Here is a 14,367-nt window from a genome sequence, read left to right as displayed (position 1 = left end):
AAAGAAAATAAAGAACCAACGCACACCGAATGGAGAAACTATAACAATGCCGAAAGCAAAAAGTGCACACCAACAATCAAAGGAGCAAAAAGGGAGACAGAAACAGCGCATAAACAAACAATGCTAAATGCGCCTCCAGGAAAGTAGAAAATAGGACGTGCATGTTACTGAACCGCCGGTAGAGCTCCGGTAAGACGGCACTACTCGGTTATGCCACGGTAATGAAACTACCCACGAAGCCCTCGAGGTCTACGATGTTGAGTAGCGCCGGACACAAGTTGTTGCAACTCGCTACGCTATCCGTGGACAGGATGTGCCGATAAAACTCATCAGGCCACGGCCGGATACCGGCCAAGTACGGCTGGGAACGTCCAGACCACGGCCACAGCCCACGGCGGCCCCGCCGACCGGCAGATAAACAGTCGGCACGGGCGGCGTCAGGCACCGCACCCGGGGGAGCAGCACGCCACGGCGCGGGTTCCGCAGAGGCGGCTCCAGGCACCACACCACTGGGAGTTAAGACAGACGGGCTGACCAGGGGCGCCCCTGGTCAGGTAGATTTGAGATGGCGAGAGGGGGGATGACTCACCTGAGAAAGTGCCGCTGTAGACGCCCTTGCCGTGGTGGTGCATGCTCTCGATGATGGCGCCCGGGTGTGGCCGCAGGGGGGCGCTGCCAGAGGCGGAGCCAGCAGACGCCGACGGGGAGGACAGCAGCACGGACGGACCCTCCTGGCGGCAGAGAAAGGGGGAGGTCAAAGACGATCACAAGACGGCGGGGACAGCAGAGGCAACGCAGATACATGACTTATCAACCGATAGAAACTATTGGAGCGAGGTCCTGATGACGAATAATCGGAGACACATCATGTCAGAAAAGACATGTTCCGTGACGCCCACCCATCACCCAGCTTATAAACACTGCGTGTAACGCATCATGTGGTAGGGTCGCATATGTAGAGTTCCATAAACCCAACTCTGGCCGTCTTGACTCGATGTCAGGCGTCAGCTGTGCAGCGATAGCTATGTGGCGGAGGGGCGACCCCTGGCTTTGGTTCAACAGCAGCGGGGGAGGCGGGAGCCTCTGCACCTCCGTCGGTCGGTTGCATGACTGCACTCAGCTGTGGGCAGCTCACGGAAGTGTCTCCCATTTTCCCCGTCTGAGTCCCAGCTCCCCTGCGGTGCCGCCGAGGGGGTCGGTTTCACCCCCCCCCCCCTGGTCGAGGGCGTCGCGTGGGGTGTGTGAGGGGCCCGGGTGTCAGCGGGGTGCGTGTGGGACGGTGTGCGTGGGGTGTACGAGGACAGAGCTGCGATGACATCGTCCCGGGTGACGCGCGGCGGGAGGGCGCTCCAAAAAACTCGGCGCTGACTAACTACCACTGTCTGCAGGAGTGACGCTGCCCGTCCATGAGCCCCGTCAGGTCCCCTCCAGAGCACCCCCTCAGCGCCCCCCCCCCCAAACCACAGAGCACCCCGTTCCGACACGTGCGCCCCCCCGTCCGTGACGTCACACGCCGACAGGTGACGGGGGACCATCAAAGCGTCCAAAACCGCAGCATCCAAAGTACGCAACATCCAAAACCGCAGCGTCCAAAGTACGCAACGTCCAAAATACGTCCAAAATCGGGTATATAGGGAGCATTCACAACGTCCAAAACCGAAACATCCAAAACCGCAACATCCAAAACGTATCATCCAAAAACGCAACATCCAAGGACGCATCATCCAAAGTACGCAACATCTAAAGTACGCAACATCCAAAGTACGCAACATCCAAAACCGTTAGGTTAGGTTAGGTAAGGCTAGGTTAGGTTAGGTTAGGTTAGGTTAGGTTAGGTTAAGTTTTCTTATCCCCGGTAGGCATAAATCAGTAGGTTAGGTTAGGTTAGGTTAGGTTAGGTTGGGTTTCCTTATCCCCGGTAGGCAAAAATCAGTAGGTTAGGTTAGGTTAGGTTAGGTTGGGTTAGGGATAGGCAAAAATCAGTAGGTTAGGTTAGGTTCGGTTAGGTTAGGTTAGGTTAGGTTAGGTTGGTTTTGGATGTTGCGTGCCTTGGATGTCGTGGTCTTGGACGTTGTGGTTTTGGAGGTTACGTACTTTGGATGTTGCGTCTTTGGATGTTGCGTCTTTGGATGTTGCGTTTTTTGGATGATACGTTTTTGGATGTTGCGGTTTTGGATGTTTCGGTTTTGGACTTTGTGAATGCCCCCTATAAACCCGATTTTGGACGTATTTTGGACGTTGCGTACTTTGGACGCTGCGGTTTTGGATGTTGCGTACCTTGGGTGCTGCGGTTTTGGACGCTTCGATACGGACCCCAGGTGACGGCCGGCAGTTCTGCCACCCGCCGCAAGGGGCGCCAGTGTCGCCGATAGGCCGGCCGGCCGTGAGCTCGCCGCCGCAGCAGCAGCGGAAGCCCGCCAATAAAACGATTACTGACGGCGCCAATACTGCGCCGCGGCGGCCGCGGGCGCGCCAATACTGCCGCGGTCGCCTGCCGACAGAGAGCGGCCGTCGATAGCGGCTCGGACTCCTCCTCCGACGAGCCATCGGCTGATCGCCAGTCGGACCGACGAGTCGAGGTCAGTCGGCGGCCGGCGCCGGCAGCGAGCCGGCGGCGGCGGGCGCCCAGTCAGCTGATCGCGGCACCCGCGGCGCGGCGGCGGCGGCCGGTGGGACGGCTGATACCAGTCCCACTGGTCAGATACCACCGCCACTAGTTCGCCGCTGACCCTGGCTCATAGCACTGATCGCCACAGACAAGCAGCGCTGTGCAGGGTGCACTGCTACAAAAACGACGCAACGCGTCAGGGTAAAACCTCACACCACGCCACTCACAACCTCTGTGTCGAGGGGAGCCCTATCCAACCCCTGCCAAGTTCACCCCTGAGCACCCTCCCTCTCCAGTACGTGCCCCGGGGCCCGTGCACTCAGCGCAGCTCCCCCGCCCCGCTCTCTGTGGCTGGCCCGTGCCCGTGCCCGTGCCGGCCGCCGTCACCTCCGACCGGATGTGTCGGCCCCGTTTCACTCCCAACACGCGCTCCGCACGGACCGCAGAGCTGAGCGGACTCGCGGCACGCCGATCGGTCGGCCGGTCGGTCTTTCAAATGGTCGGTCGGTCGGTCGGTCGGTCGTCCATTCGTTCATGATGGCGATCATTTGGTCTGTCGTTAGTTCGTTCGATCGTTCATTCATTCGCTCGCTCGCTCGTTCGTTCGTTCGTTCGGTCGGCTGGCCCCCCCCCCCACCGTTTGTGCTGCTGTGGGCGCCGAACAGCGGCCGGGGCCCTCCACCGCCGGTCGGCGGGTTCGGCCGCTCCCACCAGATTCTCACGACTGAGTTCTCACAGGCTCGCGCCAGCCCATAGAGGCTCACAAAGGCTCGAACGGGGCAGTCCAATGCATCGGGCAAGGCGGGGAAGAATAAGGACAGGACGTCCTAGAAAAATTAACTATTTTTCTATCGAACTGAGTCCCGCAACTTTCAGAAAACAGAGATGATTAATTCTCAAAGTTGATATATAATTGTGATCCAACTCCCCATTCGTGTGGGTGCGGCTGGTAGCGCTCCAGGCCTGTCCTACACAACTCTGCCCCGGATCCTGCCTCGCCCCCCCCCCGTCTCAGTTACCCCCGTTACCAGGGCACCGGGTACGATCACATCCGGCCACATGTGCGATCATGTGACGCGGTCACGGGCCGCGGCAGCGTGATCGCCGCGCGCCCGTCTCAGGTGGACCCATTTCTGAGCCAGCCGTCGGCGCCGCCGCGCTCGCTCACGCCATCCGACGCCCCGCTCCACTGCAATTAGCCAAATTCGACAACAAAAGCGGCATCGGCCGCTCATTCACGTGTGCCCAATCGAGCCGGCTGGACTAATTGCGGCAATTCTCATTTTTCCGGCCGCTGCGCGTCCCTCTCTCCGTCTCTCAGGCGGCCGACACGTGAGACGGCAGAGGCGAAGTCGGGATCCGCAGAGTTCGTTACCGAGTCACCTGATCGTCGCTATTTACCGGCATGGAGTGGCTTGACCAGTTCTAAATTTGTTGAGGTTTCTACGGATTTACCGCTTTCTCTCAACACATGAACGTGCCGGTTTGGCAGCCATCTGTTGAACGTATAATTTATGAATCGTTCGCCTAATGGTCTACTGCCATTGTTCACCGGCAAATCAGGTGCCCTCTCTGCCTCAGCGCGCGGATTCCGCCGGACCGCCAGTCGGCACGGTCCGCCTGAGCGCGCCCCTGCGTGCGGAGCTCTGCACGGTCCGCTTATCGCGGCCGGCCGGCCGGTGAAACGCCCCGCGCGCCGGCCCACTGTAAAAAGCGGCCCGCGGTAGGCCGAGCCAGGTCGGGTGGCTCAGGCCGTCCGGCGCCGTGACACAGGCCGCCACACGGTCTCACGACAGCGAGCCCGGCGACCGCGACCGACGGCAGAGGAGGAGCTGCCGCCTCGAGTCATCACTACCTCTTCCCCTCGACTGCTAGTGTGGAAGACCCTCGGTCGGCTCTCCGTAGCTGCCTCCCTTCCCTCGCAGACGCTCGCACTAATGCTCGTCTGTGTGTCGCTATTAGAGATGCCCCAAATTTGCAATTTCATTACCCGCCCCGCCCCGCAGCTACCCCTTGCCCAACCACAACTACCCGCAAGCTGATTTTGTCTGAGCCGAACCCGCAAAAAAACCGCAATCTTAAAAACATACTTTTGCAAGAAAAAAATACAGCTGAGTCAATGCTAGAGCTATATAAACCTTACTTGCTTCATTGCTGTGCAGAAAAAGACAGCCAAACAAATAGTACAGTCGGTGACACACCAGGGAAATAAGCTAAAATTAGAGCGCTCTATTTATTGCTCCCGCTACTTCACCGTCTCCCATAGGGTCCTGTGTTGAGCTGGTGTCGAGGCTCTAAAAATGACGCCGATTTTTGCACCCTTCTCACGAAAACCGCTCGGACCGCCTGGAAACTAATTGTTCCGCTCTAAAAAATTCATGATCGACGGGAAAATGAATGAGGAAAAGATTGGTCCTGAAATAATTCTGAACTCCCTGTAGAACATATCGAAATATGGCTGCAAACTAGGAGCATGTCAAAATCGACAAAACAATACAAATAAACTTACCGGGATTTTTTTATTTTCCATGCATCTGTGTATGAAATCAGTCGGTTTTTCGGAAAGATCATCTTCTGTTTAATAAATAATTCCACAATTGCAATCGAGAAAAAAACATTTCTGCTGTGACAGCAGTTTTGGCATTTTGCCAGTAGTGTGGCGTGCGCGGTGCTGCGTGGTCGTCGGGACGGAGTTGTGAGTATTTTCGGTGTTTTAAATGGTTGATGGCCATTTGAACCAGCTTTATATTATTTCCTACAAATTTTTGCATCAAATTATTGCTTTGAAAGACCATTGAAACCCCTTATCTCTTCATGAAACACGATCATATTCATCGTCGACGAAAATGGCGCGGGACTTCATGTGCGTTCCGATCGAAATAAATCGTAAATTAAATAATATTCGATGATAAGTATCATATTCTAGTGACACATTTTCATAAAATAAGGCATAAACTTTGCAAGGAAGTCAACATTGGATAATTGGATTCTTATTTTGCTCACATATCCTTGTGTAGTCAAATGGCTCAATTGTTAGATAAATGTAAGCATATGTTTTGGCTTGATGTTTGCAGTGAAACCACCCAGCCACTTGCTGGTTGAGTGTTTTTTGATAATTACCTGATAATCATTTCTCCTTTTCCTTAAAAGAAACTAAAATTCTTTTCAAAGTAATCCATTTTTAGGAAAGGCGGCTTGCTCATTGACATTTCATGTTCTTGTTTTGTTATTCCTGGCAGTATTTTGATACAATAATGCAATATGAATTTTTTGCAATAATAAAACCTAAGACAAACTTAGTTAATGCGTCAATCAAACACCCAACAGAAAGATTGTGAGTCCTTGTGACGTGAAGTAGAATATTCTATGAATGTGTTATAGGTATAGAATATGCCAAATTTTTAATTAATTTATTATTTGATACTGATAGCTGAGCATATGAATTATGCCACAATATAATTTCATTTTCTGGTTTTGAAATAGCCGGCAGTATTTTACTTCAACAAATGTAATATACATGGAATACATGTTGTTATGTTACCTATATTAAAAGTTAAATAACAGCCAACAGAAGGAGCTGTTTCTGCAGATAATGTTTGTACCTTATGCATTACCTTTCTTTTCTGCAGGACCATGCTTCTGCTGGGTGGTCGACATTTGCCTCCTGAAGAAGTTGAGCAACATGAAGACCACCAGATGAGGTGTCTGCAGTTAATGTGGAACTCCGCAGACTACAAGTGTTATGCCAACCACAACCAAAGTGCTGTGATCATGGAGGCATGAACCTCATGACAACACTTCAGATTTGCAGTTGAACCAAAGTGTGATTCAAACCACCTGTGGCATCTCACTCAATGTGTGTGAACAGTGTGATTATTGTGCAGTGTTCAGCTGCAACTAAGACATTTATTAGTGACTTGTTTTACAATTAGCCACCAAAAGCATTTTTTGGGCTGACTGCTGTAATTTGTTGTGCACTGCGCAATAGTGGTAGTGTTTTGTCACTTGTCAAGTTGTCAGTTGTGCATGTTGCATGTTTCTCTTCCCTCAGCCCTCATCAGTTAAGTGGTGAATTGGCATCACTCAGTCTCCCCAGATCTCCATTGACTGTCTGTCAACCACCTAACTTGAGATGGTATTTGCTAATAGTGTCAGAAAAGAAGTGATTGTAGACATTTTTAGGAATATGAGCTCCGTTTCATGCGTGTTGCAGTGGTCATTTTGTCACTTGTCCCATAGTGTAATAAATGGAAACTGTTGTTCCCTTTTCAAGGTACTCGCGGATGCAGAAAGCGTTGGGCCTAATTATTAAACGCACCCTTCTATCAGCGACGCACGAAATCGACAAATATCATCCTTTTTAGAGCAGGAGGAAACGAAAACTTGTGAACATAGCTGTACCTACAACAGTGCATAAGGAATTGAAATTCTGGGAGTTTTTGAAATTCGGAGAAACTCAAGTTGTCGACAGGTATGCCCCCTTGTACGTCAAAGACCGCCTAAAAAACAAACTTCTACAAATGAAGACAGTATTTGTATGTTCGTTGTAATTGCAGCAGCCTAGCAACATGCATTGCGGTCCGATGGCGAATTACACTCGTGCTAAAAAAAACTATGCCGGTAACTGCCAACGTACTTAGGTCATAGGTGAGGAGAGGAAGGGTTATGTCAAATGTCAACATCAAAGAAATGGCTTCATCTGAGCTGTGCCTATTGTACATAATTCAACCAATCTATGCATTTCGTTTCTTGCAATCTACTCATGCTTTCACTCCAGCTTCAGAGTAATCATCCCATATTGTGCGTCTTAAGATATTGATTTCTATGGCAGTTTGCAATTGCTAGCCACGTCTCACCTCAGTTTGGTGGCCCCGCATCGGCCCACTCGGCCGCTCTAAAATTGACTTACGGAGGAGAATGGTGGCTTTTATTTTAGCTTCTCCGCTGACTGCGGGGAGCGCCGTCGCCGAGGTAGGAGCAACAATTAGCTTATGTTTGGGACTAATTTCCACGCTTAATTAGCATGTTAATGTTATTTTAATTAATTCATGTTAATCTTTGATGCATTCTCTTTCTATTGATACCATCCACCGGTCTGAGAATTACTGTCTTGCTGCGTAAGGGCCGATAAAAGATCACGCTTTTAGGGGTATGTCTTCAACATGGGGCAGGAGCAATAAATAGAGCGCTCTAATTTTAGCTTATTTCCCTGGTATGTCACCAACTGAGTAAGGACTTGAAATTGCTATGCTAAGTCCTCAGGAAGTGCACACTGGATAGTGGAAAATGAATAATGCATCAATACATTTGAAATTCCTTTCTGAAGAGTTCAGTAAAATCTTTCTCTCACCTTACCCTTCAGCATTGGCTGAGGATCAAAATTTCACTCTGGCTCCCTCTCAATGTTAGGCCTCTGGAATGATATTGTTATCAAAATGAATGTTGATATAAAAAGATATGCGATTTCCAGTTAAAAATAAATAGTGACACAGTGAATAATGAGTATCCAGTCGATCTACACATAAAACAAATCATGCAAAATCCCAGCAAAAACCAACTATAATAACATATATGGCCTTGCAACTAACCACCAATGAACCACGCATTTCTGGAAACATGCGTCAGAAGCGTCACCAACAGCTGATGAAGGAATGTTACAGCGACTAAATTATTGCGGCCGTAGTTAGTCGAACTTGTTGCGAAAACACTGTTGTATAATGCATATTCATGTGCCATTCTGATTAAATTATTTTACACAACAGCTAAAGTTTTACAATTTAGAGGTTAATCACCGGTTTAGAAATAAAGAGACAGTAAATACTAAATTAAATGTAATGATTTTATAGATGGTCTTGGTAATGCTCTCCGGCTGGTCATCTGTCGGCATACAAATGATAAGGACGTAAAAAGACAAAAGAAATAAATGCGACCAGCTACGTGGTTTTGTAACATGTATAACTGCTATTTTGAGGCATTCAAAAACCAAGACAGAAAAACTGATTGAAAATTATTGCGTCATCAATGACAGCTTTCCTTCACCTCAGAGACCAAAATTGACGCAGTCAAATGCCCATCCTTGTCAGAATGTCGGAAGTGCGCCAGTATTGTATTGCGTTATGTTTGGGCCGGCCAGTCTATATTTTGATTTTTTGTAAGGGTGATTGGTGTGTTATTTTCGTAATATAGGGTGGAACAGAACATAGAGTAGGATAGGTAATCAATGAATTTGCATCAAATTTTGTTTAGCTGATAGCTCTTTTTTATGCCGACCAGACGCAAATAAAGTAACATGTGGCATTTGCTCTGATTTTCAACATCTCATTTAAGTCTGGGTTCTTCCATAATGTATATCTAGTGCACACTGCACAGTGCACATAGACTTCAGTTCAGCTTCCTATAAGTTTGCTTTCAGGGTCTTTTATGTTTTATGGAATGCTTTCATCAGCATTTATTTATGCTTAGTAGTTTATTGCTTGTACCCTGGTTTGGTCATTGCCAGACTGTGGATGCTATTGCTGGTTGTTTTCAGTTTTGCATTTGAAATGTGCTTCCTTGATATATTTTTATATTTGGTTCTGTTTTAAAAGTTGTTTTGATGAATGTTGTATTGTTAACCTGAGCAAATGCACTTGGCATTGTGTTTTGCATCTAAAAAAAAAAAAAAAAATTATAGGTTCTTAAGTCTGACCGCCAAATACCCGCCACACGACAAGTTTTGCTTCTCAAACCCGCCAAAAACCCTGCGGGTTTTGAAAACCCGCAGAAAGCGGGTTCGCGGGTTCAAAAAGGGCATCTCTAGTCGCTATGCGCTGGTCCGACCAGCATTATCCCCTCCTCGGCGAATTCTCGCTCACTGAATGCCCGTCTGCAACCGCGGGTTTTAGAATCTCGTACGCCAGTCTCCCTCGCACCAAGTCTTTGTAATGGGTGCTCTGGTGTTGGTCTTCCCCACCCCACAGTCATCCGACCCTCCTGAGGGAAGTGCAGTCGTGCACCATTAGTGCTCCGGCAGTGCACGTTTGCTGTCGCAGGGTGCCCGCGTGGACAGGAACTGCCGAGCTGCCCCGGGGTCACCCCTGTCCGTCGTGACAGTCCCACCCGCGGTCCCGACCGGTCCGACTCCTGAATCACCGGTAGGGTCGGCGGGGTCTGTCGCGAACGACTGATGGGGGAGCCGTGAATCACCTCACCCCCAACGCGGTAGGGACGGACCGGGGACAGACCCCCGGCGTACCCCAGGACGGATCAGGGGCGGACGTCCCCGGACCCCAGTCCTCCGGTCCGAGCCGGCTGAATGAACCCGTCTCCTTGGTCCTCAGAGAGCCGCTGAGGGGTGTAAAACCGTCCGGGCATCGACTCGGCTCGACGTCCCGGCGTGGGGACCCGCCACGTGAAATAATAGCGCGCGCGAGTCGGGTCGACGGACGGCGGGACACGGTCGTATGGTGTCGCAAGGCCATCATAGCGCTGAGAAAGGCCAGCTGCCAGCGAAGGAAACGGCGATAAGAAGCCAAGGCCCAGATGAGGGTTCTCACGAAATTAGGAGTCTATCTTCAATGGCGACGAGCATGTGAATTAATTTTTGTCTTTTCAGGTTGTGAGTGTAGCGTTTTATACTGCCAACAAAGTGATAGTTTAAGCCCTTTTCCTTGTTGATTCAATGCAGCCTATGCATCTGGTGTAGCATCCCTCCACAGCCAGCGCCGGGTTCGTCATCCCGCGGGTCTGACTACCTCTGACGGTGCGCGCCGCGCTACCCACCTGGTCCTTGGGGTCGGTGCCGCCGGTCAGCACCTCCGAGGAGAGCTGTTTGAGGGTGCGCGTCAGGTTCCGGCTGGCCTCGGTCAGCGCCCGGGTGTCCAGCTGGCTGCGCAGGCCCGCCGAGCTCTCCTCGTGGCCGCGCGGCCGCTGGTGCGGACACCGGCGCTGGCGGCGCTCCGCTGACGGCGCCGCCGCCGGCTCCGGCTGGCTGGGCAGCGCCGTCCGTGCCGCCGCCGCCGCCTGCGCTGCAGCCGCGGCCGGCGCGGGCGTGGCGGCTGGCGCGGCGGGGGAGGCGGCCGGGGTGCCGGCGGACGGCGGCCGTCCGGTGGCGGCGGCAGCGGCGCCGGAGGCTGCGCTGGTCGCCCCCGCCGCCGCGGCCGGCCGCAGGTTCCGCCGAGCGGCGACCTGGGCCGGGGAGAGCTGCAGCTGGATCAGCATCATGTGCTCGCCGAGCCGCACCGTCAGGTTCAGCGGCGCCTTGCCCGACAGAAACTCGGTCACCTGTAACGATAAAACACTGGGTCAGTCGAGCCCACAGAGCACACAGCGAGCATACCGACACACACCGCACACACGCGCCAGCGGACGGCGCGCCGGCGGCGGCGAACAATGGCGCACCGGCGGCGGACACGACGCACCGGCGGCGGACGCGGCGCACCGGCGGCCCTGAGCGGCGCGGCGCAAACAGTCCGCCCGGCCGGCCGGCCGCCCCTGCAGCCTTGAGCCGGGAAGCGCGCCGCTGCATTCATGAGCTCAGCGCGGCCGGCCGGCCGGCCCGCCGCGCCACAGCACGGCTAGAATCAGCACACAGGCGCACCGCGCGGCAAATAGAAAGCGCCTGCCCGCCGCCTCTGCCGCCCGACCGCTCTCGGACACGCACAGCTATGTATTTTGGCCAGCGGGGCGGCGGCGGCGCCCTGGGCCACGAGGATGAGTTGGGCAACAGTCGGCGGACCACCACCGCGGGCTGCAGGCGAGGCACGCGGCGCCTCGGCCGCCGTCCGTCCCTCCTGCACTCGCCGGTCCATCGAGGTCAGCCGCAGCCGGCACAGGACGTGATCAGCACCGAGCGGCGGCAGTCACGGCGTGTCGCGCTCCGTGACGGCACGTCACACGGCCCGAGATGCTCCCGTGACGGCCGTGCGGTCTGTGGATGGCCCCGCTAGCTGGACGGAGAGCGTCCGGCCTCGCACACACCGCCCGGCCCACCGACAGCCGCCGACGGCCGCGCCTGTCGCTGCAGACACCTGTTGCAGAGCTTTCCACAACAAAGGCAGCCGGCCGGCCGGCGGCGACAAGGCGGCATTTCGGCGTGACCCATTTGGAGCTAGGTGTTTATCAGCGCGCGGCCGGGTGTCGTACTGGTCCGAGTAAAAACATACCGGACGCTGAGGTCACACCCTAGGCTTTGTGGGTTCGCCACGTCTGTGCCAGAGCCGTAGGTCTGGCTGGCAGCCTAGAGGCGATAACACACGACGCAGGTCGGGGCGAGTCGCACCTAAAGCGAGGTTCACAAAACGTCGTGACATCACAATGGGCTGTTTCTTCCATCAGGTTCCTTGATAGACGTTTTGCCATCTCCCTGTGCCGTGCGGGTATACTGAATGGGTAATCTGTACCCTCTGGGCAATGTTGCAACAGGAGGGGCGCAGCATGGCATTCCCCTCCCCCGTCCGAACCGGCGCGAGCCACCGTCGTGTGAGGAGGAACAGGCCGTAACCAGCTGCGGTACGGGGCACTGTGATATCACGCGTGACGTCAGAACAAGTCCGGTGGCCCGAGCACGCAGTGGGGTACTCGATACATGGCCATGTAACTCAGCCCGTAATTTCAGCAATGGTATGTCTGTTTAGAATTGCCTCGGACACACTCATATTTCAATTTCCATTTTATACACAAATAGCTACCTGTGCTCGAAAAGCAAAATTAGGGCTACATAACCTTTTACCTTTCTCATCATCCTATTTTCCCTCAGAGATGCCACCCCACTGAAAGGTCAAAACAAGCTCTGCTATGACCTTTGTCAGCCTTAACCCTCGCATGTGTGCGGCGTTTTCCAGCTTCTAATGTGTGTGTGGGGGGGGTCGGTTGGACCCCCCCCCTTGCCGTTTGGCCCCTGATCGAGCTAGAGCTTCGCGGAAAAAACGAGCGTGTTGCCCGTGACGAGACGAAGCCGATGATACCCAATTTTAAGGTCCTAGGTCATTGGTTGACCTTCCAGGTCAGGTCAATGACCCAAAGTCGGGAAAATCGGGACCTATTAGAAAGTCGTAAAGTGTGGCTGCCAAGGGGTTTTTCGGGGTGCTGATCACGAATATCGTGTTAGTTTTGAGCACAGATGATGTCTTTAAGCATTTAGACCAGGTCGGGTCAGGTCAGGTCAGGTCAACCAGTAGGGGTTGTGACGGGTATTCGCAGTACGTGTCAACCACCTCTGACAGCTTCGTAACATGTTACGAAGGCACCAAAACTACTTCGTAAATGTTCAAATGGTTGCTAAATTCGAATTCAGCTCCAAAAACTAGCCTAGAAACATGTAAAACTCGAAAAAGTGAACCGAGGTCACCCACTGGCGGTCCCAGGGGGGGGGGGCCACGGGGGCCATGGCCCCCCCTTTGGTGCTGAAAGGTGGGGCCATACTATCTTTTGGCCCCACCTTTCAGATCGAACAAAAGTCCTAGAAAAGCTTTTTGTATGTTTCATTTTCTTTCTTGCGCCATCAAAGGACGTAAATTTCACTCATGAGTGGGCTAAGTTTCGTATTCTGTCAATTTGGCGGTCAGCGTCGCTGGCACCGGTTCACGAGTATGGCCGCATCTTACATGGAATATCAGCGTGGGTTTACTTGAGGCTCTCGTAGGCCCAGCAATGGCTGGCATGAGACCTCTTCGGCAGTGGCGGGTGGGCCCTGCCAAAGGAGCGTGGCTCTAAGACACTAAAGTAAGACCTCATGGGTTGGTGCTGTGCACCTCAGGAGCCCGGTGGTGACGCCGTATGCCGGCTTGGTTTCTTAAGGATTAGCGTGGGATCTCCGGGGCCTGCATAGAGTTTGCATTAGCTAGTATGTAATTTCAGAGGCCTGTATGTAATGTGTACACAGTGGCGGTCGCGGGGGGCATCAGGGCCATGCCCTCCCAAGGCACATAAAGGGGGCCATCATATCATTTGCCCCCCCCCCCCCCTCAAGCAACCGGTGGGCCCCCATAGGTGTATGGGACCCTGGCCCTGATTCGATCGTCACGAGGCTAAAAAAACACGCCCACACCGGTCTTTGAGCGTCCAACACTGACCTCTGAGGGAACTTCAGTGGCGGTCAAGCGCCCACGTTGACCGCTAAGAGCCCACATCGACCTCTGAGGCCCCACATCTGACCTATGAGGACCCCTTACCGGCCTCAGGGGCCCCAACCGGCGTCTGAGGGTCTCACACCGGTCTCTAGTGGCCTTATTGCTGTCTCTGGTGTCCCAAGACGAACATTTAGGTGCCAATGAGGGCCCCGCATTGGCTGCTGAAGACCCGATGCTGGCCTTTAAGGGCCTGCATTGGCCTCTGAGGAGGGCTCATCTTGGCCTTTGAGGGCCCTCTGCTGGCCTCTGGGTTCCAACGACGGCTCATTCCGGTCTTTTAGGGCCCCACGCTGACCTCTGAGGGCCCCATGTTGGCCTGTGATGAGTAGGACCCACATAAGCCTCCGAGAGCCCAACTCGGTCTCTGATGGTCTCAAACTACTGGCCTTTGCAGTTTGCAGGCCCTGTACTGGTCTCTGAGGGCCCTAAACTGGCCTCTAAGTGAAAACATACATGGGTGGGCTTCTGAAGATCACAGGGCTCACGCAGACTCCTGCACAGCCGTACGTTGGTCCTGATCGAGATTACTTTACGTCCTGATGGTCCCGCGCAGATTCCCTCATATTTCGACGTCGGGACCCCATGAGCCGGTGTGGGTCCTGGGGCTGGCAGAGACTGATGAAGTCCTTAGGGCTCAGGGCCAGTCTTTTT

The 14,367-nt window shown here is 53.4% G+C and overlaps 1 protein-coding gene across 1 annotated transcript in view; it reads right to left on the bottom strand.

Annotated features, from left to right (window-relative positions):
* Positions 1–14,367, bottom strand: part of LOC122388256 (midnolin homolog) — a 60,132-nt gene that overhangs the window by 16,467 nt on the left and 29,298 nt on the right. The window contains exons 4-5 of the mRNA XM_043379163.1: positions 10,370–10,870; positions 590–731 (exon numbers count right to left, since the gene is read on the bottom strand). Of these exons, the coding sequence (XP_043235098.1) occupies positions 590–731; positions 10,370–10,870 (643 nt within the window). The remainder of the gene's footprint in view (positions 1–589; positions 732–10,369; positions 10,871–14,367) is intronic.

The sequence above is a fragment of the Amphibalanus amphitrite genome, unplaced genomic scaffold (assembly GCF_019059575.1).
Source record: "Amphibalanus amphitrite isolate SeventyFive unplaced genomic scaffold, NRLGWU_Aamphi_draft 000315F_arrow, whole genome shotgun sequence".
NCBI lineage: Eukaryota > Metazoa > Arthropoda > Thecostraca > Balanomorpha > Balanidae > Amphibalanus > Amphibalanus amphitrite.
Note: the sequence above shows the minus strand (reverse complement) of the source record. Positions and strands in the feature narration are given on the sequence as shown.